General features: G+C 40.5%; 1 protein-coding gene across 3 annotated transcripts in view; it reads left to right on the top strand.

Annotated features, from left to right (window-relative positions):
* LOC113048180 (sodium channel protein type 4 subunit alpha B-like) overlaps positions 1-26,319 on the top strand; it is a 39,534-nt gene that overhangs the window by 9,092 nt on the left and 4,123 nt on the right. For 2 of the 3 annotated variants that reach the window (XM_026209813.1, XM_026209806.1), the window contains exons 2-24: positions 10,823-11,147; positions 11,256-11,374; positions 11,573-11,662; positions 11,878-12,006; positions 13,588-13,679; positions 13,809-14,066; positions 14,184-14,247; positions 14,584-14,725; positions 15,101-15,298; positions 15,397-15,610; positions 15,711-15,949; positions 16,076-16,249; positions 17,123-17,479; positions 17,709-18,059; positions 18,987-19,104; positions 19,187-19,341; positions 19,429-19,602; positions 24,508-24,630; positions 24,807-25,088; positions 25,173-25,226; positions 25,348-25,485; positions 25,569-25,673; positions 25,786-26,056. In XM_026209813.1, the coding sequence (XP_026065598.1) occupies positions 10,878-11,147; positions 11,256-11,374; positions 11,573-11,662; positions 11,878-12,006; positions 13,588-13,679; positions 13,809-14,066; positions 14,184-14,247; positions 14,584-14,725; positions 15,101-15,298; positions 15,397-15,610; positions 15,711-15,949; positions 16,076-16,249; positions 17,123-17,479; positions 17,709-18,059; positions 18,987-19,104; positions 19,187-19,341; positions 19,429-19,602; positions 24,508-24,630; positions 24,807-25,088; positions 25,173-25,226; positions 25,348-25,485; positions 25,569-25,673; positions 25,786-26,056 (4,117 nt within the window). In that variant the 5' untranslated portion in view covers positions 10,823-10,877. The remainder of the gene's footprint in view (positions 1-10,822; positions 11,148-11,255; positions 11,375-11,572; positions 11,663-11,877; positions 12,007-13,587; positions 13,680-13,808; positions 14,067-14,183; positions 14,248-14,583; positions 14,726-15,100; positions 15,299-15,396; positions 15,611-15,710; positions 15,950-16,075; positions 16,250-17,122; positions 17,480-17,708; positions 18,060-18,986; positions 19,105-19,186; positions 19,342-19,428; positions 19,603-24,507; positions 24,631-24,806; positions 25,089-25,172; positions 25,227-25,347; positions 25,486-25,568; positions 25,674-25,785; positions 26,057-26,319) is intronic. The other variant, XM_026209820.1, reaches the window with a different exon arrangement.

Consider the following 26,319-nt stretch of genomic DNA (forward strand, 5'->3'; position numbering starts at 1 on the left):
CACCTTTTATCTTCGGAACACAGTTTAAGATATTTTAGATTTAGTCCGAGAGCTCTCAGTCCCTCCATTGAAACTGTGTGTACGGTCTACTGTCCATGTCCAGAAAGGTAAGAAAATTATCATCAAAGTAGTACATGTGACATCAGAGGGTCCGTTAGATTTTTTTGAAGCATCGAAAATAATTTTGGTCCAAAAATAGCAAAAACGACGACTTTATTCAGCATTGTCTTCTCTTCCGTGTCTGTTGTGAGAGAGAGTACAAATCAAAGCAGTCTGGATATCCGGTTCGCGAACGAATCATTCAGTTCACCAAATCGAACTGAATCGTTTTAAACGGTTCGCATCTCTAATACGCATTAATCCACAAATGACTTAAGATGTTAACTTTTTTTTAACCTCTTAAACCTCTTAAGCACAAATGCTATTTTGGGGATTTCCGTTTTTCCATTTTCTTTCCTAATTTGTAAAGCTTCCCATTCTTTCCTGCAAAGGTGTAAACCCTGAAATTTGGTATCATTTTACCCTTTGAAATTATATAAAACACTGTTGAAATTGATAAAAATGACAATATATGCTGTCTGTGTTATAATAAATAGGGAAAAAAACAAGGCGCTTTTTTATTTTATTTGTGTAAAATGAAGTTTGAAATAGTATAGCTCAGGCAATGAAGGGCCTAGCAACTTCAGACCAATGTCATGTGTTTCCAGCACATGTTAGCTAATAGAGGAGAAAGGAAATTTCTTTCTATCCTAATCTATGCAAAAGTTATTCTATTCCAACTGAAGGAAGGAATAATAAAATTTTTGTATAAAATTTTAATCTAAATAAGTATGAAGTCGTCTTTTGCACACATGCAGCATGGAATAATGTGATATCTGTATATTATTTTACAGAAAACACTCAGAAGTTACATAAAAAGCTGCTGTTTGTGACAAATAGAATAATTTATGTTGTATCACATATGATGAACCATCTCAATACAATCTGCTTTTTTTGTGTGTGTGTGTTTTCTGAACAGTCTTTGAAAGAGAATAAGTCAAATTGCACACTAGCAACATGCATAAAATTATAAAAAATATCTGGTCTATCACAATCTAAAATAGAATCCACAATCTCCAGCTTCATATCATTTCATTTATGTCTATTATGTATGGTGTAAAGATTGGGAGACATCGCCTGTCTCAATCATATATAATATTTAATATTTTATCATCGTGTCTGTTTGTTTTGAATCAAAATCAGTGCTAAATCCGCTCCCCGAAGCTTGTACGCGAACTTCGGAGCATCAACAAACAAATTTATGTTCATCCACCCAGTACTGTACTGTTTACTGTACCTTCACTGAGATGCAGTCAAGTAATGCACAATTATGAAAATAAACAGATTAGCTTATTGTTAGCGGAGCTTTCACGCTTCAAAATAAAGAATCAAATGTATAAAAGCAAGTAGCATGCGTATACTCTTACAAGATGCACATCCTGACCTCTCCACGGCGACGGTGGTCATCCATAACTTGTATTATGAATATTATGCATTGTTAATCCGGAGATTCGTCCGCTTGTAGTATTCCCTCGTGTGCTCTTTGTTTAGAAGCAGCCAAAAACACAATTTCCCATCGGCCAGCGCTTCGCCGGTGTCACACCGGCGGAAGAAGGACTGGGCAGTCACTGTCCACTCCCTGCCCCCCCTTTTGCGCATACGTGCTGATTTTCGCACCTCTGAGTGGAGGACACGGCTTGTGAATGACAGCTATAAGGACTAATAGCGCTTCAAAAAAGAGGTCAGATGTCTATAGCAGAAGAAAGCCTTTTGGGCACATCAATATGAGTTAGAGATCTGGTCAATCTCACAGCGCTTTGGTCCTGTATGCGCACTTGTACAAAACGCTTTATATCTTAGCAATGGAAGCACGCAGAAACTTAAAAATGGTCTTGTTTGAAAGAAGATATTCTAATCTAAAAGATTCTATCGAGTATATAGGTATGTGTGGCTGTTTGCGGCTGACTGAAGCGGTGCTAAGATGGATAAATAATAATAATAGTTACATCGCGATTCTGTTGAAGATCATTCGATCTGTGATTGTCACACAATAAAATGATCTACATCATCAGATTCCTGAGAATGAGAGCTTTCTTGTGATATACGACTTGACTGTTTTGTGAAAAATATTTTAAATACACATTCTTATGAAAAAATATTCGCAATCGTTAGACGGAAATTTATGGGGGGGGGGTATATTTCTTAGCTTAATTTGACTACTTTAAGTATCATAAAACCCCAATTAATGGTATTCTTTGTAAAGAAAACACTCTAAGCTTTCAAATGAACCCATATATGGGCTGATGCCATATAAGGAAGGCTTTGCAAATGAAACACAAACATTTTGCATGCTATTTTTGGACCTGGTACCGGGTCTGCAGAGTTTAATGTGACTGACACTCCCTCTGAGTTCAAACAAACCAATATCCCGGAGTAATGCATGCACTCAAACAGTACACTGACTGAACTGCTGTGAAGATGAACACCGAGCCGAGCCAGATAACGAACAATAGACTGACTCTTTCACGAGTGAAGAACCAGTTGCATCGGTGTTCGGATCACCAGTAGTTCTTTCGGACAGTTCGATTCAATAAACCGGTTGAAGAAAACGGTTCACCAGTTCTTTTGCGCTCGACATAATGGCGTCATTTGTGATGATTGCCCTTGATTCAAGCCTTCGGTTTACCCGTGCTCATAACACTAGCACAAAATCAGTTCAGAATCAGTCACCAAAAGAATCAGTTCAGTTCAGACGCTGAATCACACATGCACAGTATCATCAGCTCCTCGGTTCACGAATCGGACGCATCTGACAGAAACGGTTCTTGACTCGCGAACGAGAGATTAGAGATGCGAACCGTTTAAAAAACGATTCAGTTCGATTTGGTGAACTGAATGATTTGTTCGCGAACCAGATATCCAGACTGCTTTGATTTGAACTCTCTCTCACACAGACACGGAAGAGAGGACAATGCTGAATAAAATCGTTGTTTTTGCTATTTTTGGACCAAAAAGCATTCTAACTCTTATGTCACATGGACTACTTTGATGATGTTTTTCTTACCTTTCTGGACATGGACAATATACCGTACACACAGCTTCAATGGAGGGACTGAGAGCTCTCGGACTAAATCTAAAATATCTTAAACTGTGTTCAGAAGATAAAAGGAGGTCTTACATGTTTGGAACAGCATAAGGGTGAGTTATTAATGACATAATTTAGATTTTTGGGTGAACTAACCCTTTAAGCATATTTGAAGAGCGTAAATTTTTTTCATTTTCATTGTGTTTTTCTTCTCTTGTAATGGCATATTTTTGATAGTTTCTGAAAAAGTTACGTTCAGTTTTATAAAGTTTCGTTCATTATTATTGAAACAAATGTATTTCCATATTATTATCAATGTTGAAAACCGTTTCATATCTTTGTGTAAAACTGATACGTTTTTTTTCAAGGTCCTTTGATGAACAGCAAGTTCAGTAGAACAGAATTCGTGGCATAATGGTTAAATTGCCGGACATGTAACCTGAAATTTGTGGGATCAAGTCTCAGATCCAACAGGAATTGTCGGTGGTGGGAGTGAATGATCAGTGCTCTCTTCCATCCTCAGTACCAAGACTGAGGTGAGACCGTTGAGCAAGGCCCACGACTGCTCCCCAGGTGCCGCAGCAAAAATTGGCTGCCCACTGCTCCGGGTCTGTGTGTTCACGGCGTCTGAGTGTGTGCACTCTGTATGGGATAAATGCAGAGCACTAATTCTGAGTATGGGATTCCACGTCACATCACTATTTAAATGAAACTGTGGTGAAAAATATTAATTCTAACATTAATTAAAACCATGAAAGCATGGAACAAATCATAATAATACTTTTTATGTATTAATAAAATAAAACTTATTTTGTATATAATTTTTATTTAGTTTCATTAGGCTTCATTAAGTAATTGATGTTATTATTTAATCATTTTTAATTTATTTAATAATCATATTTACAGCTTTCCAAGAAAATGGAACACCTGACCCAGTGTCATTTCCATCTCAAAATAATAAATAAATAAATAAATAAAAATTAAAAATCCTTCCAAATTTCATTTACAAATTGTCGTTTCGCAAAATGTTTACAGATGATGTAATTGTGCTTTAATTGTTTATATGTTTAAATGATATATACTGTTAATTGTTAGCTATGAAATTAGCCTTAACAAAGTTGTAGTAAAACAAAACAAAAAACTTAAACTTTATGCACGACTGTTTCGTGAACCTAGGAGAAGAGGTAATTCTGACTTTGCTACGACAATCTGGCACTTCTGAATCAGTTACTGTTAGTATGTTTTGTTATTAGTTTAAGTATTTGCTATTGAATGTTCAAATGCTAAGTTTTGCACATTGCGTGTGTGTATGTGTCTGTGTGTGCGTGTGTGTGTGAGAGAGAAAGATAGAGACAGGGTCACAAGTAGAGTCAGCTGTCTTAACCGTCCGTGGCTTGTGTACTACAAACACATACGAGCGTCATCACTGTGTCTGTCACACGACTCTGTTCCCCTTTCGGCTTGAACAAATGGTAAAACTAAGGAAATTATTAACTGTCTTTACATTTATTTTGAAAGATGAAGCTCGCAATTATGGAATGGGGGCGTTACATTTCCGCGGAGAGCTTGTGGTGATCAGCCAATCACAATGCACTGGGTCAGCTGGCCAATCAGAGCAGACTGTGCTTATCGGAAGGAAGGACTTTGTAGAAAACGACCCATTTTGATAGAGGCTGGACATCAAGGACCTACAATAATCTACAGTATTTGAAAAATAATGTGTTTTTTGAACATTAAAGCATGTCAACATATTCTGTTATGGAAAATAATGATCTTTAAAAAAAGCATCAAATGACCCCTTTAAATTTGCTTATTGAAAGAACAGTAGCAGCAGCATGGTATAACATTTATTTGAAACACGTGTATTTGGTACTTGCTACCTTATATCTTTGCTCTTTCCTTTCATACTTTTCATGGCTTTGGAAAACTTTTCTCAGATGTTTCTGTGCGTCACTTTTTGTATAACTATGGGTCATTGACACCAAGCTTCGTTGCTAATTTTTTCTATGAATTAAATGCTTTCCCTGAATCTTGTAATTATGTACGCGAGTAATCGTACAAGTGCAGATATATCTGTGCCAGCTCAACTATTCTCCATTCAGAATAGCTCAGTTTTTCTACACTCCAGTGTATTCATGTTGCTAGTGACTAGGCCAGAGATATTGTTCTCTTGCCTTACCTCCATTGAATGAGAAACGAACCTGGGAAAAAAAAAATTGCATCAAAAAAGGTGGAGTTTCTGAATACACCCACTGAGTGTGTAACCACCACGGACCAATGGAAGCTCCAAGGTGCTTTGGAGCCAAAACGAGCTCCCCCAGTAAGTTCTCTTTGGTAAGCTGTTTCAAAATGCCCACGCGGGAGATTAAATTGAACAGGGCATCCGCCACACTCTTTGCCGAGATGTTGCGGAGCGCCACTGCCTCAGGATATCGTGTTGCGTAATCCACTAAGACCAACGCGAAGCGATGTCCCCGTGCCGATCGTTCTATCGGCCCAATGAGGTCCATACCAATTCGCTCGAAGGGGACCTGCACTAGGGGAATAGGGCGCAATGGCGCTTTTGGGGTGGCTGGTGGGTTTACCAACTGACATTCCCGAGAAGACGCGCACCACCTGAGCACGTTTTAATGAATGCCAATTACTCCACATTATGCTTTTGGCCCCTAAATTTAATGGCTATGGCCTTTACGGGGTATTCCACTATATCCCCATGCAAACACCTCACCTTAACCATGCGGCCCGTATCCAATGCCCCGGATTGTATCAGGCTTTGATGGATGGAGGTCTGGTTACAACCTGAATCCACCAAAGCCTGATAGGTACCCCCCTTAATACTCACGGGTATTTGGTACAGCCCGGCTTGATCGGGGACAACCTTCCCACCTCCATGACTGGGCACCTATCCACAAAGTGGCCTGGGTCCCCGCAACGCCAGCAGGCCGGCCCAGGCCTCCTCACCGCCCTAGTGGCCGGGAGTGGGTCAGGGGATTGGCGTGGGGAAGCAGTAGAGGGCTCCTCAGTCCCCCCTCGTTGGGGTGAGGCCATTCCCCGCTCAGGGCCTCGTGCCCCAGCTGCGGGCTCTATCCCCATCCTCCAGCGGGGGCCGGGCCTCGGTGGCCCCACCCAACGGGACCTAGGGAGAGGGACAGATTTCTTGGTGGGGGGGAGGGTGAGACAGGGGAAGAGAGAGAGAGACAGACAGAAGGAAGGTGCTCGCCAACCCCGGAGCATGCCGCCAGCTGGTCTTCCACCAGTTGGATGGCCAGATCCAACGATGTCGGGCGGTGGCACTGGACCCACTGGGCGGTCTTCTATGGGAAGCGGAAGATGAACTGCTCTAGCACCACCACATTGATGATGGTCTAGCCTTCGCTGCCTCCGGCCAACAGCCATTTGCGGCACGAGTCCCGGAGCTGCTGTGCCAATACAAAGGGCCGGCCGGCTTCGCTAAGCTCCAGCGACCGGAAGCGCTGCCTGTGTTGTTCATGGCTGAGGCCGACCCTCTGGAGGGTGGCTCTTCTCAGGTAGGCATAGACCAGGAGGGCCTTGTGATGTTCCTGGTGCAGGCCCGCAAGCGATGTTATAATGTCTGCAAATTGCGTAGGCGATGGTCCTGACGGAGACTGCATGGCGGAAGTGTTCTCCTTCCTTCCGGGTTTCGGCACCAGTGTAGTAAAGTTCAGAGTCCTCAGCTCTCTTGTCCTTCTCCGGATGTCGTGCAGCTTAAAAACCGGTTCCCCACGCCAATCACTGCAACGAGATCCAGCTGTTACTTGTCTCTCACCTGAACCACCGCTCGTCTCTTCATTCGCTCTCCCGTTGCAGACTTTGCTAAACCACGCCTCCCCCGCCACATAGAGCTTCTTTAATGGATCTGGTGAACAACTCTTTGACATTTTAATTTAATCATGTATGTGTGTGTATGTATATTATTATTATTTTTATTATTAATTAAAAAAATATGACAGTTAACCAATTGAAAATGGCAATATTTCCTAATAAAAGCCCCCAAATGAGGATAAATCAGAGACATTACTTTGGCAGGTGAACATGGCATAAAAAAATTAACAATTATATGACGAGGACATGAAAATGAACTGTATGACAGGAATGAGCAAATCTCTCAATTCAATTCAAGTTTATTTGTATAGTGCTTTTTATGATACAAATCATTGCAAAGCAACTTTACAGAAAATTAAGTTTCTACAATATTTAGTAGTAGCTTATACGTGGTGACTGTCAGTTTATGTGCAAATGACAGGAATTTCCGAAAAATGAATACAAGACGTAGTCAACCAGACAATAAACACTATTAACAGCAATTATTATATTATGCAATCACACTTGTAGCAATATTTGTTAGTTCTGTATGTTGTTTCGGGGTTAGCATCATCTGAGGTCCTCTGCGGGTCAGCATCATCTCTTATCAGGTGTTCTGGATCCAGACTGGAGCTTGTGTAAATCCTAGTTACCACGGGATGTAAATCTTGTGGCAAAACAGAGAAACAAATAGAGACATAATTAGCATAGCTGCTGTTCCAACAAAGTAAAATTAATTAGTTTAACCCAAGCTAAAGAATATGAATGTGCATTTGATCAGACATAACTGCAGTACAAGATTATGAGATTCATTATTTGAATACTTTGCGGAAGAGATTTTTAAACAGAGAGAGTGTGTCTGAACCCCGAACATTATCAGGAAGAAAGGCAGACAGAAAGCACAAACGCAAGCATGCATGATCAGAAGGAGACCAGACTGGCACAGTGAAGCCCAATAGTTGTAGGAAAATATCAACAGTCATCCATATCTGGCAGCCAAGATGAAAAATAATCTGCCAGGAGCATGTTTGGAGGAGGGAACAGTTGAGGTGGCTTGTAGTCCAGTACATGTAACCCAATCTAACTGTTTTACAGTCCTCTCGAAGGCCCTGTCCCAAATGGAGCACTTGATGTGCATTTGCAGTCTTGCAAGATTGAGAAGTCCACAAGAATGTAGTGTGTAACATTTGACATTTTAGGCTTCAGAAGGGCGTTATGTGTCCTTGATGTGGCCTTTTACCAACCCCACACTGATGTGAGTGTGCGCTCAGGCCTTAGGGCGGCATTTTTAGGAGGGGACAAACTGAAACTTTCTGCTTTTGTAGTGAAACTGTTGTGTACAGTGTGAAGTCTTGATAAAAGAGAGGAAGAAAAGGAAGATTATTGGAACAGAGGGCACAGAAATGTGTTTGGTGTATGTATCTAAATATCTGAATACTAAAATTTGTGTACAAATTTTACACACAAACACACACACACACGTATATGTACAATTTGTACACAAATTATCTCTCTCTCTCTCTCTCTCTCTCTATATATATATATATATATATATTAAGATATTTTGATACATCATAAGTTACATGAAAAATATTTATAATGTTACAAAAGATGTATTTTCTAGAACTGTATTCATCATAACCCCCCCCCCCCCCAAAAAAAATAATTATTACAGTTTCTACAAAAATATTAGGCAGCACAACTGTATTCAACATTGATAGTAATAAGAAATGTTTATAGAGCAGCAAATATTAGCATATTAAATGATTTCTGAAAGATCATGTGATACTGAAGACTAGAATAATGATGCTGAAAATTCAGCTTTGCCATCACCGGAATCAATTAAAATGGTAAAATATATTCTAATATAAAATGGTTCTTTTAAATAGTAATAATATTTCATAATGTTGTTTTACTGTAAGTAAGTGTGTTTCTGGATAGATAGATGGTGGGCGGGGAGGAATTTAGCAGGAGGCGGGGCTTGTTTATCAGCACAATGTAAGCGAGCAAACACACGGCAGGAATGAGTGCAGTCACTAGTAACCCGATGCTTTACAGGGTGATGGCCTACAGCAGCTGCTGAGGTACTGCATGAGTCCTCGACTTCAATCCCTCCCAACTTCAGCCTGACACTCTAAATCATAACAAATTCATTAAATTCACTGTAGCACAATCTGAAGGACCCAAACACCTGTTTGCCAGAGGGTGACAGCTGTATGAATCACCGGAAGGCGTTCCGAACATAATAGACCTCATTAGAGACTGTGGGTCATATCACGTTCCTGTCAGAACAGGTGAGTCTGTGTTATGTAACAGCAGAATGACCCAAGCTTACCTTTGGCTATTGACCAGAGCTTTAAGTGGCGGCATAAACACAGGTCTCAACACCCAGCACATGGATCAGTGGGCAGATTCAAAAGTGTGTCAAAGAACATCCATATGTTTTCTAAGTACATTTGATGGATTTTCAGAGTTGCTTTATTAAAAATATCTACACAGATATTCTCCAGGCCAAATAGTGGACATTACGGTTCAGGAAATAAACATTTGTCAGCGTAGCAGCATAGACTTACACTTTTAAAGAACTGGATTCTCATACTAAACTATGTCATGTAATGGAGTATTTCTGTGCCAAATACACTCCTTCAGGGAGACAAGCTGTGTTTCATTGTTATAAATGCTGTTTAGGTAATGTGATGCAGGAGCGATAAGAGACAGTTTCCCATCCACTGTAAAGTTTTTGCTGTTCAAACCTCATCACTTAGAGAAAACGCCAATGATAATTGCCTAGTGGATTTTGCATGCAGAGTCACTTCTCGTGCCTACGGATATATAAAGCGACACTGAGGAGCCGAGAATGTGTTCCTGCATCAGCGAATGATTCTAGTTTCATTTCATAACATTGAAGATGTACTTAAACGATAATGAATGTTGTATTGTTATTATAATGTGTTGTAAGATTAACATTATAACTTTTTCCTTTCATAATTAGACACGTAAATGACTGATAAATGTCTTTTCTAACTGTTATGAACACATTTGACAGCGAGGGTTGTCAGGATTTAATCTCTTAAAGTAGAAACTTGCTCAATAGTAGACAACCTGATGAACTGGCCCTCAGTTGAATCTTTGTGTGCTGAATTGTTTTGTAGCTGTGAGGGGACAGGGACTCATCCTGGTTCAGTTTGACCCAAATATAAAAAAGTGGCCCACAAACTTCAGCACACAAAGTTACATTCTTCCATTTGAGAGCTTTTAACTGTACGCAGTATTTGGGGACACAGCAGCCATGCCTAAGTGAAAGATAAACCTGATGGAGGTTTGGCGTAGAAATCGTGCTGCTCACCCAGATAGAGCTAAGAACCTAAAACTATGGTCTCATCAACTGTAAGTTTCAAAAATGTTAAATGTACAGTGATGTACGGTTTATTTAAACTGGAATATTATGCTTTGAATTTTGGTTTTTTGTTTAAAAAAAGAATTCTGTCCTGAAAAAAGAAAGAGCCTTGTAGGTAAGACTTTTTGTAACTTTGAGAAATAAAGTCACCTCACTATACTGTATGAAGAGTTGGATCTTTCTAAAAAGCACTAAATAAATAATGTATGTGTGTGTGTGTGTGTGTTTTATCAGTATTCTTTTATGAATAGAGCAAAAAGAACAGTATTTGAAATAGAATGTTTAAAATAGAATGTAAAAATCTTTACTGTGTTACTGTTAATTCATCATTGTGGTATAAAAGTATTAATTTATATATAAAAAAAAACTCATCTCAAAATAGCCTGTTTTATTTGTAACTTTGAGTCATGGAAAATCTAATGTATGTGTGCAGAAATTAAGCTGTGATATGTATGTTTTTCTTTTCTCTGTCCCTGCAGAGCACAACTGAGAGACCCTGAAGTGGTGGCAGCCCTCCTTCAGCAGAATGTCAAGATGGCGAGCCTGCTCCCTCCCCCAGGTGCCGATGTCTTCCACCCGTTCACTTTGGAGTCGCTCGCCGAGATCGAGCGGCGGATGGCAGAAGAAGCCACCGAGCAGGAGCAGATGAAGGCCCTGAATATCGAGGTGCCTGAGGAGGATCTGCCCAAACCCAGAGGTGATTTGGAAGCAGGAAAGGTCCTACCATTCATCTACGGAGACCCTCCACCAAATCTCCTCAATGTTCCTCTTGAAGAGTTGGATCCATTCTACAAAGCAAAAAAAGTCAGTGGCAAAAGCGAAATACCAAAGCCCAGATTATTACAGATCTGGCTTATCAGAACATAATATTTATTCCACAAGAGATTTTGTGTCCCTTTTTCTGTTTTGCAGACATTCATCGTGGTCACCAAAGGGAATACAATATACCGATTCAACGCAGAACCTGCATGCTACATTCTAAGTCCATTCAACCCTATCCGACGAGTGGCCATAAGGATACTCATACATTCATATCCTTCATATTCAATACAACCCATGAAAATAGTTATATATAATGTCATTTTATGTATGTATATCAACATATATATAACAGTTTTGTTTAATTTCCATATATGATTTAAGTTGACATCTTAACTTTGTGTAATATTTTGACATCTTGTTGAATTTCACAAATAATTTCTTCTAAGTTCTCCTTTACATCACAACAAATTATTTAGCATGTTCATCATGATAACCATCTTGTCAAACTGCGTGTTCATGACGATGGGTGACCCTCCAGCATGGAATAAAATAGTAGAGTAAGATTTGCACCATATTTCCCAAATCCGTCTGTCATTTAATTAAAATTCAGGAAAATTTAAAGACATTCTTAATTTATTTCTGGGGCACAACCCTGATATTTAAAGCTCTAGACATGTAATCCACAAAAAATAAGCTAACCAGCTACGTAAAGAGGTTATTGAGACACATTTATATGCCTTGATTGTTTATTGTATAATTTGGTCCCTTTTAGGTACGTTTTTACTGGCATCTACACCTTTGAGGCGCTTGTAAAGGTGCTGTCCAGAGGCTTCTGCATTGGTGATTTCACATTCCTGAGAGATCCGTGGAATTGGCTGGATTTTATGGTCATCTCCATGGCGTAAGTATGACTATAACCTGAACGTAAAATCAGAGGTTAAACAAGCCAGCGCAAACATTTGTTATGGCTCTAAATGTACTGACAAATCTGTAAAATGTGCTAAATGTGAAATACAAAATGTTGCATTATAAATACTCTTATTTATCTTGCAGTTAAATGCAAAGAGATTGTTCAGAAGAGGATTGGAATAGTTTACAGTTTTATTTTTAACTGCAGTTTCCGTAATCAGATGCCATTCTGAGTAGTCAGCGTAGTGTGTGACTAATCGGTTTTTGCTCGGTCAGATTATGTGGTGCATGAGATAGCTGGGGCCTGGCAAACACATTAGACACAGAAGCATTGTGAAAATACCCACTAAGATGTGAGAGGTCAAAGGTCAGTTTGTTTACAGCATCACCAAAAGTGTGAGGAGGCTGTGAGCAGGTCCCAGTCCTCTGAAGACTGTCCTCCTCAGCTTCTCCATACGTGTCCCTAAGGTCCATCCTCGCTTCCCTTTACAATCACAGCCTGGCTGAATGAAAATGTTTATCCACTTGTAAAGCGAGATCACTTACCAGGCCTATTCTTAGCAGTAAATCTCAGCTTCACACTTTGGCCCTCCTCAGCAAACTAAAAGGCTGCGCTTTGATTGTAGTTCTGAAGGTGTTCAAGGACTTTTAAGATCCCAAGTTTTACCATTATTACTATTGCATTCCCTCTGCTGTCATCCATAGTTTTCCTTGGTACCAATAACTAAAAGTATTTTATAAGTATTTATATAAGAATACATAGTATTTGAACTATTTTAGTTGCATGTCATCAGAAAACGGAACAAATGTTATTCCTAGTGTGATGTCTAGTCAAGTGAATTTTTTTTTTTTTTTGTAAACACATTTCATTGATGCTTATTTCTCTCACTATTCTCTCACGGTATTTTAGTAAATGTCTCCTGTACTACTTTAACATAAATTCAGTAGCCTGAAGTTTACAGACTTCATAATTACATGCTGTGATCCAGTTGCCCAACAGGCATCTCACTTGCTATTGGTCCATAGTATACACATAATGATGCCATTTGGCTTCTGTGATCGACTGTTGCACTCAAGCTAAATATAGTCTACACTGAACATATCTCTTACCCCAGTAAGAGAGACTCTGCTTGAGCAGACTCTTAGAAAAATATGGAAGTTCACTTCAATAAAAGAGATTCATATGAGTGCACACTTTCTTCAGCCATACTGTAAATATTTCAAAAGAAGAACATTAAAAAGTGACATAAATAAATAAATATCTGGATCAATGCTAACATGTTGGAACCGGTTGTACCTAATCTAACAATGACTATTGTCTATCCATTTAATGACATAGTCTATAATAGTGCTCTATAATATATATTTTTCACTATTTAAAGAAATAAACAATAGTCAATGTTTGGTAAAAGCCCAAATTGTAAAAATGTGACATGTAATGGTATTATGCAGTTCAAGGTTTTATATACATATATACACTATATACAGTACACACACACACACAGTGTCAGTGGAATAATTGTGAGGTTTTAAAATAATAAGCATTGTAATCTTGAGTTCACTTCATCCACAGGTACGTCACAGAGTTTGTGGACTTGGGGAATATATCTGCCCTGAGGACTTTCCGTGTTCTTCGGGCCCTAAAAACAATTACTGTAATCCCAGGTTGATACATCATGTCATTTCACATGGCTACAGGAAATATGATTGCTACTCATTCACTTTAACGTCAGTTTGTTTTTTGTATAATTTGGTATAACTTCAGCTGATGTTTTGTTTAACTGCAAATTCCAGGTCTTAAAACCATTGTTGGCGCCTTGATTCAGTCGGTGAAGAAATTGGCGGATGTCATGATCCTCACTGTCTTCTGTCTCAGCGTGTTTGCTCTCATTGGTCTACAACTGTTTATGGGAAATTTGCGGCAAAAGTGCATCAAGTCTTTTGACTGGAGCAACAGTGATAACCTGACAGTGCTCTTCAATCACACTGAGTTTAATGGCACTGAAACGGCCAACAGCACATTGAACTTTCAGGAATATATTGAAAATCCAGGTGACTTGTGTCTTTTTAACTCAGTAATGTGACATGATATTACTTAATTTTGACTATTTTAATGCTCAGATACTCCTGCATTGGTTTTGTTTAGTGATTTTCATTCCTTTGCCATAGAAAACTACTACTATGTGCCTGGGCATATGGATCCGTTAATTTGTGGTAACAGCTCTGATGCAGGGTATGTTATTCAAATATGATATTTTCTGTCATTGTATTCTAATTGGGGATTACTTGTTGGGGCTGGGTATGGTTGTATGGGGGGTTGGGTTGGTATAAAATGTAAAAATGAAATTTGCAACAATAAAAAATCTATGATAAATATGATATTTTCTATCATCTAAAATCAACCTTTACATGTAATCATCTATATCAACTTTGAACTGTAATTTTGCATTACCATCAAGTAGAAATTTCAAAGAGCTATATACTGATTGTATTCAAAGAAGCAGTTTTCAGCAAACTGAATTCATATATATGGTTGATTCAATTACCTGTTTGCCATTGCTGTTCACAGGAAGTGCCCTGAGGGGTACACATGCCTGAAAGCTGGCCCAAACCCAAATTATGGCTACACTAGTTATGACAGTTTTGCATGGGCTTTCTTAGCCCTTTTCCGGCTAATGACTCAAGATTTCTGGGAGAACTTGTTCCAGTTGGTAGGTACTGTATATGCACCTTGTTAATGTCACTTTGTTCTTTGCTTTCTTTCACGTGATAATACAATGCCATTTTGTTATATTTAATAAGGTTAACAAAATGAAACAAACTGCTCCATAACAAATCTTGTACAATACTTAAAATTCGTTAAATGAAAAAAGTGAATGCCTGTTTTATGTTTGCTACCTTTGTAATGTTTAGGGTCAGGGTTAGAATTTATTTATTTATTTAAAAAAAAATGTTTTTACGAAAATTCTATTTTATTCATAAAGGACACAGTAAATAAAGAAGCCTTTCCGATAATTGCTGATAACTGCCGATAACTGCTGTTTTTGAACATAAATGATGCATAAAAAGTCTCTTAAATATTTCAGACACTCCGTGCAGCAGGGAAGACGTACATGATCTTCTTTGTAATCATCATCTTCTTGGGTTCGTTCTACCTCATCAATCTGATTCTGGCTGTGGTGGCCATGGCGTATGCTGAACAGAATGAAGCCACCCATGCAGAAGCAAAAGAGAAGGAGGAAGAATATGCAAAAATCCTGGAACAGCTCAAGAAACAAGCTGAGGTTTGTCATATTTGTAAGCTTCGCAGCTTAGCTTAGAGCCTTGAATAATTTGGTTAGAATGATACTAATTGCTAGTTCTGATTTTGTCTGCTGTCAAGCAGCAAAAGAACAACATGGTCAATGGCAGTAAGACATCATTATCTAGCAGAAAGAAAGGTGATGATGACCAAATTCAGAACGACTTTGATGGGATCGCATTGAAACCTCTATCAAAGTCAAATGGATCCAAAGGCAGCATGAATTACTTAGAAGTCCCTAACTCGCAGATGAGAAAATCAAGTGCAGCGAGCGCTACAGACGATGCTTTAGATGGTAAGTTCACATTTCGCTTTAGTGTACATCAGCTCCACAACAATTAAAGAAATCAAATCATACTTTTGTGTTTTGTGTATTAAAATACTTTCATCAATAGAGCTGGAGGATATTCAAAGGCCGTGCCCTCCCTGCTGGTACAAGTTTGCTGACATATTCCTGAAATGGGATTGCTGCTTGCCATGGGTGAAATTAAAGAAGTTTATCTACCTAATTGTAACGGACCCTTTTGTGGATCTGGGCATCACCATCTGCATTGTGCTCAACACTGTGTTCATGGCTATGGAGCACTATCCTATGACTCAACATTTCGAACACATGTTGACAGTGGGGAACCTGGTACATAGATCTACCTATCAATGTTAATTTAAACCTTTATTGAAAACTGATACTTTATAGTTGTTTTGCCAGCATGCAAAAGCTGATGTTTTCCTTGCATCATGAATTTCCTTCCTTCCCCTGCAGGTTTTCACTGGTATCTTTACAGCAGAGATGGTGCTGAAACTTATTGCACTGGACCCATATTATTACTTCCAAGTTGGCTGGAACATTTTTGACAGCATAATTGTGACCATGAGTCTGGTGGAGTTGGGCTTAGCCAATGTTGAGGGCTTATCTGTGCTGAGGTCCTTCCGTCTGGTAGGAAAAAATTCATTTTCTGACTGACTTTTAAAGGGATATTTCACAAAATGGAAAAAGTTGAATAAATAAAGTCTGACATCAGTTAGCTACTCACCGTTGAACCAAACAAATACGTACTACTTTCTTATTGAAAAGACAAAAGAAGTCAGAACTACTGGAAGTGGGTGAGGACCAATGGCTCTTAAGCTCAAAAAATGTAATAAAATACCATAAAATGGTCCAGATGATTCATCAATATTCCAGGCCTTTATAGCCATATGATAGTTCATGTGTGGAAAAAGCTGAAATTAAGACATTCTTTAATTTAAAAATTAACTTGACAGCAGTGGTCACCATTCATATTAATTTTCTATAAATAATTCTCTTTTCACTGTAAGAAAGAAATCCATACAGGCTTCAGAAAAATGCACGATTTTGCAAAAATGCAAAATATTTTTAAAATGATAAATTTCTAATTTAATTTACAGTATATTCAAATGCATTTTATTCCTGTGATAGTTACTCCAGTCTTTGGTGTCGCATGGACTTCACATGATATCATTCTAATACAATGATTAAGAAACATTCAACAGTTTTTAACAGTGTTAAATACATTTTTCTAAAGAACCGTATTTATTTGAAATGGAAATATTGTGTAACATTAATAACGTCTTTTTTTACACTTTTGATCAACTGAATAAATCCTTGCTAAATGAAAGTATAAATTTCTTTTTATTATTGACCCTAAACATGAAGTGAGTGAAACTGTTGTTTTTGCATTTTAATAAAAAAGTACATTTTAATACACTTTATGTACAAAAAGTGTTGAAATAGCAATGTCCAAAATTTCAGTACTGAACTATTTATTCAAATCATGACTGTTGGTTGCAGATGCGTGTGTTCAAGCTGGCAAAATCTTGGCCAACACTAAACATGCTGATAAAAATCATTGGTAATTCTGTGGGTGCTCTTGGGAACCTGACCCTTGTCCTGGCCATTATTGTCTTCATCTTTGCTGTGGTGGGGATGCAGCTTTTCGGAAAAAGCTACAGGGACTGTGTGTGTAAGATCTCAGAGGATTGCGAGCTCCCTCGTTGGCACATGACAGATTTCTTTCACTCGTTTCTCATCATCTTTCGCATTCTGTGTGGGGAATGGATCGAAACAATGTGGGACTGCATGGAAGTGGCTGGCCAAGGCATGTGCATCGTTGTCTTCATGATGGTCATGGTGATAGGAAACCTAGTGGTGAGTGATTTTCCTTCTTAGATAGATAGATAGATAGATTGCATTTAAATATTAAAAGTTGTGAAATATTTGTATTTTTAATTTATAGACATTTAAAAACAGTCCTCATACTATTCTGTTCTTAAATAGCCACCATTCCCCATTCTTGCTGTACAGTTTTAGTATGTCATTGTATTTAATCTTTGGGTTATTATATATATATATTTTTTTTCTTAATCTCGTCTTGAAGGTGTTGAATCTCTTCCTGGCTCTGCTGCTCAGCTCCTTCAGTGGAGACAACCTGGCAGCGTCTGATGATGATGGGGAGATGAACAATCTGCAGATTGCCGTTGCTAGAATGACAAGAGGCATTGACTGGGTAAAGGCCTTCGTTATCGGACATTTCACACAGTTTCTGGGACTGAAGCCAAAGGAAGAGGGTGTGAAAGCAAACGAAGAAATCGATTCTAAAGTGGCCACCATGAATTCCAGCCTGTCCGTTATCAAAGTGCCTATAGCCAACGGTGAATCAGATGATGACGATGATGGCAACAGTTCTTCTGAGGATGAAGACAAAGAAGATATCGATAAAAATAGTAAAGTGAGTTTTTTTTTTTTTTCCAGTGCAAAATTCTGATAGCTGAGTCCATAAAATCTTATGTGAAATGTCACACTGGTTGCAAAACTTGCCAGAGTATCACTGACATCCGTCCATCAACACCTTCTGACACTTAGACGAGTCTCAAATACTGTGACACCTTCAGAGTCAATCTGGAGCCCCGTGGGTCATCTTGTTTAGAGAGTATGTCTAAGGAATGGCAGAAACCATGTGACACGGTGACGGGGCGTGAGAGAGAGCGACAGCATGATTCGTTACCTTACTGAACAATGTTCTGACCAGCACCCATTTTAGGACAATCCGTTTAAAAAAGCATGTCAGTGCTGTAAATCCCGACTGCACTATGTACCAATTTCCTGTAAAATGTACAGTTTCCAGTTCAGGTCATACAGGTTCATTTTTTTCATATTTTATTTGTACTTTAGTAGCACACTGGCCCTAATTCATTAGGCAACTGCTTTTTGGGATGCCTTTGGATCAGGTAACACCAGTAAGTCCATATGTCATGCCCCATGTGTCGCACAGCACTGCATTTCACATCTAGCTACGGTATGTGTCAGAGAGAGGGAACATTAATGCAGAATTGTACTTAAGTCTCGTCTCAACAATCTGAAGTGAAAACTGAGGTTTCTGTGAGATAATTTACAGCTAAAAAAGATGGTCTAATCTTTCCTTTTTTCATCATGAACCCTCATCTTTTAGCTTTAAGTCACAGTAAATTCGGACAGTTTGGACATCCCTGGTCTAGTGTGACCATGGCTTTGCTCGATTTTGGCACTTGGGACAAGTGTGAGCCTCTCTCAAGCTATTTGAAACTTGCCAGTTTCCAGATCAGCAGAGGATGTTTAGTTGTTTGCGAAAAGTTATAATCGTACCAGAAATTGACCTGCAGTGTTTTCATCTGGACAGAAGACAGATGGAGATGAATCATCAACCTGCAGCACAGTGGACAGACCTCCTGATGTAGTAGAGGTGGAAGAAGAGGAAGAAGAGGACTCCACCGTCCCTGAGGACTGCTACACAGAGAGTGAGACATGAGCGATGACTTATCACTGCGTGTAGTATTGAATTATGTTCTTGTTAATGTTTTTGTTTGTCTGCATTCCCAGACTGCATCAGGCGATGTCCTTGCTTGGAGCTGGATGTTACCCAAAGTAAAAGGAAGGCATGGTGGAATTTCCGTAAAACCTGCTTCTCCATTGTGGAGCACAACTATTTTGAAACCTTCATCATCTTCATGATCCTCCTCAGCAGTGGAGCTTTAGTGAGTCCATTGATAAACCATATTTCCACTTAATTAACCACAGCCCACTGAAACCTCGTTTTTCATATGTATATTTCTTTTTATTAGGCATTTGAGGACATATACATTGAACAACGAAGAGTGATTAAAATCATTCTTGAATATGCAGATCAGGTCTTCACCTATGTTTTTGTCATTGAGATGCTTCTGAAATGGGTAGCCTATGGCTTCAAGGTCTATTTCACAAATGCATGGTGTTGGCTGGACTTTCTCATCGTTGATGTAAGTTTTAGTTCTTCCTAATTCCACAGAATATTTAGAGTTAAAGTACACTGACATTATTGTTTAACCTTGCTAAGAAACTTGTGATGCTTAAGACAAACAGATCCCTGTGATCCTTAAGACAAATTAAAAAATCCATCCACTAAAAATGCATGAATACTTTGTCACAACAAATCCCACTTCCGTTTGAATTTGGTTCATACAGTGGGGATCGAAAGTTTGGGCACCCCTTGCAGAATCTGTGAAAATATGAGTGATTTTCAAAAAATAAGAGAGATCATACTAAATGCATGTTATTTTTTATTTAGTACTGTCCTGAGTAAGATATTGTACATAAAAGATATTAACATTTAGTCCACAAGACAAAAAAAATGCTGAAATTATTAAAATAACCCCACTCAAAAGTTTGGGAACCCTTGGTTCTTAGTACTGTGTGCTGTTACCTGATGATCCTCGACTGTCTTTCTGTTTTGTGATGGTTGTGCATGAGTCCCTTGTTTGTTCTGAACCGTTAAACTGAGCAGCATTCTTCAGAAAAATCTTTAAGGTCCTGCAGATTCATCAGTTTTCCAGCATCTTTGCATATTTTGAACCCTTTCCAGCAGTGACTTTATGATTTTGAGATACATCTTTTCAGACTGAGGACATTTGAGGGACTCAAACACAACTATTAAAAAAGGTTCAAACATTCACTGATGCTCCAGAAGGAAACAAGATGCATTAAGAGCTGGGGGGTGAAAACTTTTGGAATTTGAAGATCAAGGTAAATTGTACTTAATTTGTGTACCGGGAAACATCTGGCAAAGTATCTTCTGTTGCTTACGAAGGGCAGAACTAAATAGAAAAAAATTATATTTCATCAAAATAAGAAAAATTTGGCCATCTTCATCGTGTTCAAAAGTTTTCACCCCCCAGCTCTTAATGCATCTTGTTTCCTTCTGGAGCATCAGTGAATGTTTGAATCTTTTTAAATAGTTGTGTTTGAGTCCCTCAAATGTCCTCAGTCTGAAAAGATGTATCTCAAAATCATAAAGTCACTGCTTGAATGGGTTCAAATATGCAAAGATGGTGGAAAACTGTATAATCTACAGGAGCTTAAAGATTTTTCTGAAGAATGCTGCTCAGTTTAACGGTTCAGAACAAACAAGGGACTCATGCACAACCATCACAAAACAGAAAGACAGCCGAGGATCATCAGTTAACAGAACACAGTACTAAGAACCAAGGGTTCCCAAACTTTTGAGTGGGGTTATTTTAATAATTTCAGCATTTTTTTTGTCTTGTGGACTAAATGTTAATATCTTTTAAGTACAATATCTTACTCAGGACAGTACTAAATAAAATATAACATGCATTTAGTATGATCTCTCTTATTTTTTGAAAATTACTCCCATTTTCACAGAACCTGCAAAGGGTGTCCAAACTTTCGATCCCCACTGTATTTCAGTTGTGTTAATTTGCACAATTTTAATTGCAAATTTCAGTACAGACTTCAATACACATTCCCCCCCAAAATTAAAAGATTTTATATATATATATATTTATTTGCAAAATCTTTTAATTTATATATATATATATATATATTGTCACGGTTTACGCTGCCTGAAGGAATACGGAGTCGATGATAAACAGAATAAGGCTTTTAATATATCCAACACAGGGGATATTCAACATGGAGCACCGAGGTAGACACACGTAAGTAGCAAGTGGTCACAAGTGAGGACAAGTGAGAAGACCCGACCAAACAGAACTGAAGGGACACGGCTTATGAACAACAGATAATTGGGGAAACACAGGTGGATGGAATCATTAAATTAACAGGGACATGGAACACATGAGGAATAGAATTGACACACCTGGGAACTAATCAAACTAAACACGGAAGACAGAAACTGGGTCACTGGGGCAAAAACACTAAATGAGTCCAGGTGTGTGACAGTACTCCCCCCTCCCGGTAGGTGCGTCCTCGCACCGTAGAAACAACAGAGGGAGGCGTGGGTGGGAACTTGGGAGGAGGTTCCGGTGGAGGACGGACTCCCAGGAGGGGGCCAGCAGACAGGGACCACAGAAGGAGGAGCCAGGGAGGAGACGACGGAGGGAGGAGCCAGGGAGGAGACAGGAGCAGGAGGAGCCAGATGGTCCACCAGAGACCAGCCAGGACGGAGATCCAAGGTGGAGTCGACGGCGGGAGGAGCCATGGTGAAGGAAGGGTCGACGACACCAGGGGGCCGACAGGCGGAGACTGCACCGGTGGGTGAGGAGCCCAAGATGGAGCAGCACAGCCGCAGAGCCAGGGGGACGTCGAGGTTCCGGAGGGCCTAGGTGGAGCAGAAGGCTCAGGCGACCAAGGCGGAGGCAGGGTCCTGGCAGACCGCTGTGGAGCCGGAGCGACCGAGGATGGAGGTGGAACCGGAGGGAAGGAGGAGCCTGACAAAGCCAGAGGGATGGAGTGACGAGGTGGAACCAGAGGAGAGGAGTCCCGAGGCGGCGGATGGTCGACGACTGACCAAGGTGGAGCCGGAGGGACGAGGGAGCCCGGTGGAGCAGGTGGGATGACAGGCCACGGTGGAGACGAGGGAGCTAAGAGCCAAGGCGGAGCCGCTGGGTCGAAGGACCGAGGAGGAGTCCAGGGCTCGGAGGCTGGAGGCGGAGACAGGGCCTTAACCCGCCAAGGCGGAGCTGGAGACTGGCAGTCCAGCGGCGAACCACCGCGCCCCGATGGCGCGGACTGAGGGTGAGCTGCGGGACTGGCTGGCACCAGCAGGGATGACGAGGAACTGGCTGGTCTAGGAGGAGGAGAGAGGAGAAGGATGGGAGGAAGGACAAGAGGATCAGGACTGGACGGAACCAGCGAAAGAGGAGTAGAGGGACCAGCAGGTTTGGGAGGAGGCGGGAGAGGGAGGCTGGGAGGGAATACAGGAAACACAGAAGATTCAGAGCTGGGCGGAACCAGCGGAGACACAGAAAATTCAGAGCTGGGCGGAACCAGCGGAGACACAGAAGATTTAGAGCTGGGCGGAACCAGCGGAGACACAGAAGATTCAGAGCTGGGCGGAACCAGCGGAGACACAGGAAACTCAGGGCTGGACGGAACCAGCGGAGAAACAGGAAACTCAGGGCTGGGCGGAACCAGCGGAGAAACAGGAAACTCAGGGCTGGGCGGAACCAGCGGAGACACAGGAAACTCAGGGCTGGGCAGAACCAGCGGAGAAACAGAAAATTCAGGGCTGGGCGGAACCAGCGGAGAAACAGAAAACTCAGGGCTGGGCGGAACCAGCGGAGAAACAGAAGATTCAGAGCTGGGCAGAACCAGCGGAGATACAGGAAACTCAGGGCTGGGCGGAACCAGCGGAGAAACAGAAAACTCAAGGCTGGGCGTAACCAGCGGAGAAACAGAAAACTCAGGGCTGGGCGTAACCAGCGGAGAAACAGAAAACTCAGGGCTGGGCGTAACCAGCGGAGAAACAGAAAACTCAGGGCTGGGCGTAACCAGCGGAGAAACAGAAAACTCAGGGCTGGGCGGAACCAGCGGAAATGGAGCAGAGGAAATTACTGGAGGAGGTAGGAGTGGGAGACTGAGAGGGTATACAGGGGAATCAGGGCTGGACGGAACCAGCGGGGAAACAGGAAAATTAGGGATTACCTCCATAGACCAGTCCATCAGATCCAGAACTTGCTCCATATGATCTTCAGAGACTGCATACAGCTCACCCTCAGTCGCAGGAGTGTGGGCAGGGCTTTCCTCCACGCCCTCGATCTCCACGAGGACTCCCACGATGCACGGTGTTGCCGGCTCACACACCTGGTCAGTCGCGCTCTCGAGTTCCGGCTCCCTGTCAGTGGATGGCTCGGGCTCTGCGGCTGCGGTGGGCTCTGGCTCCGTGCGGCGTGATGGTGGCTGGCTGGTCTCTGGGTCGGGAGTGGGGCTGGCGAGGTCCTCTATGGGGCAGACGGTGAGAGGTGACCCATTTCTCGCCAGAGTCCACTCCACGTATGCGGCGAAATCCTCTCGAGGACCATCTTCGGACGACAACGCTCTGCATTTGGAGTTCAGGCTGGTGTTGTAGAAGGTGCAGAGCGTGTTGTCCGGGTAGCTGGTGGCATTAGCTAATAGAATAAACTGTCTGGTATGGTCCCCGAGAGAACGTCCTTCCTGCTTCAGCAGAAGGATGAGGAATTCGGGACGATAGAGGGGATCCATAGAAACACTACAAAACAAAAAGACTGAGAAAAAACGAAAGCAAAACGGAGGGAAAGACGCAGTTTTCTACTTTCTCTTTTGAGGTCGGGTCTTCTGTCACGGTTTACGCTGCCTGAAGGAATACGGAGTCGATGATAAACAGAATAAGGCTTTTAATATATCCAACACAGGGGATATTCAACATGGAGCACCGAGGTAGACACACGTAAGTAGCAAGTGGTCACAAGTGAGGACAAGTGAGAAGACCCGACCAAACAGAACTGAAGGGACACGGCTTATGAACAACAGATAATTGGGGAAACACAGGTGGATGGAATCATTAAATTAACAGGGACATGGAACACATGAGGAATAGAATTGACACACCTGGGAACTAATCAAACTAAACACGGAAGACAGAAACTGGGTCACTGGGGCAAAAACACTAAATGAGTCCAGGTGTGTGACATATATATATATTATTAAAATACATAGATATTCTCAACAATGTCATATTTATGTGTTTTTAAATATTTTATAATAAATGGATCAGGTCATTTCTAAACCTATCACTGATAACTAATATGGATTTTAAATGCAAAAGAAGGGTTATTATTTACTGTTTATTACTATTTTGAGAGATGCCTTCAAGATGTATTATTGATGAAGAATAACCAAAAATATACTTTAAGTATTTTTTTTTATTTTTATGAATATTTCTGCAGGTGTCCCTAATCAGTTTGACTGCAAATATCTTAGGCTACTCTGAACTGGGGGCCATAAAGTCTCTCAGGACTTTGAGAGCACTGAGACCTCTTCGAGCTCTCTCCAGGTTTGAAGGAATGAAGGTGAGTTTTCTGCTGTCCATCCTCAAATCCTTAATATTATTAGCTCTCCTTGTTCTCACATCTCTTTTTTGTATATTGTGCTGTTGACCATCTTATATGGTTTAAAACCATAAACTGCGGTGAAGGTTAACAATTTCATGTTTGGTTCCAAGCTCTCATGCTTTCAATATGCACAGGTGGTGGTGAACGCGCTGGTGGGGGCCATCCCATCCATCTTCAACGTTCTCTTGGTCTGCCTGATCTTTTGGCTCATCTTCAGCATCATGGGAGTCAACCTTTTTGCTGGAAAGTTCTACTACTGCTTCAACTCAACGTCCGAAGAAGTTTTCCCCATCACTCAGGTCAACAATAAGAGTGAGTGCTTCGTGCTCAAAGATGCTGATCCAAATGTGCGATGGATGAATATGAAGGTTACCTTTGATAACGTAGGCATGGGATACCTCTCCTTACTGCAAGTGGTGAGCCCTCCATAAACAGATGTGCATTAATCTGTAATGTTAAAATTTGGATACTTTAAAAATTTGTTTTCATTTGGTTTCCAGGCAACATTCAAAGGATGGATGGACATCATGTATAGTGCTGTGGATTCTCGTGAAGTAACGTTGACTTCAGCCTTTTACTAAGAGATTGCTTGGGACAGTCTCACACTGTATGTGCAGTATTGTTCTCCAGTAGAACATGTGTTATTCTTAAGCATTGTTTTTGTTCTCTGTGTAGGTTGAAATGCAGCCGGACTATGAGTCAAACCTCTACATGTACATTTACTTTGTCATCTTCATCATTTTTGGCTCTTTCTTCACTCTTAATCTATTTATTGGTGTCATCATTGACAATTTCAACCAACAAAAGGCAAAGATAAGTGTCGACACTTGGTCTCTTGGATTTAAAGAAACACTAAAATGCCTTCTGTCATGGAATCATTGTCTCTCTGTCTATACTTAGGAGGAACTGATATCTTCATGACAGAAGAGCAGAAAAAATACTACAATGCCATGAAGAAACTTGGCTCCAAAAAGCCACAGAAACCAATTCCAAGGCCCACGGTAATATATCCAGTCTTTCTCTAATATTAATCATTAAAATGAATAGACTTGAACATGAGTATTAACTGCACCTCCTTCTCCTCTGGATGCTCTTCTCTTCTGATGTTTGAAGAACTGCTTCCAAGGTTTGGTATTTGACCTGGTCACCAAGCAGTTCTTTGACATCTTCATTATGGTGATGATCTGCCTGAACATGGTGACCATGATGGTGGAGACGGATGACCAGAGTGAAGAGAAGGAATATATCCTGTTCCTTATCAACTTGGTCTTCATCATACTCTTCACCGGGGAGTGCATTCTCAAGATCACCGCCTTGCGCTATCACTACTTTTCCATTGGGTGGAACATTTTTGATTTTGTTGTGGTCATTCTTTCAATTGCAGGTAAGTCTGTAATCCAGAAGTGGAAAATGAGTCTTAATGTGTCAATGACAGGACATTTTTTGGTTCCATGTGTTTAAAATTCAAATACAGTTAATGCAATGGCTTCATTCTCTATATCATTCTATTATGAGCATGTTTTAAGAAAAAAACACTAAAGGAATTAAAGTAATAATAATTTAAAATAACTTTAGAAAACACTTGAAGGCAAAGAGTACCTTTCACTTGTTGAAGGCAAGATTTTCTCTTATATATCATTGTTTTTA

This window comes from Carassius auratus, chromosome 3, assembly GCF_003368295.1.
Source record: "Carassius auratus strain Wakin chromosome 3, ASM336829v1, whole genome shotgun sequence".
Lineage (NCBI taxonomy): Eukaryota > Metazoa > Chordata > Actinopteri > Cypriniformes > Cyprinidae > Carassius > Carassius auratus.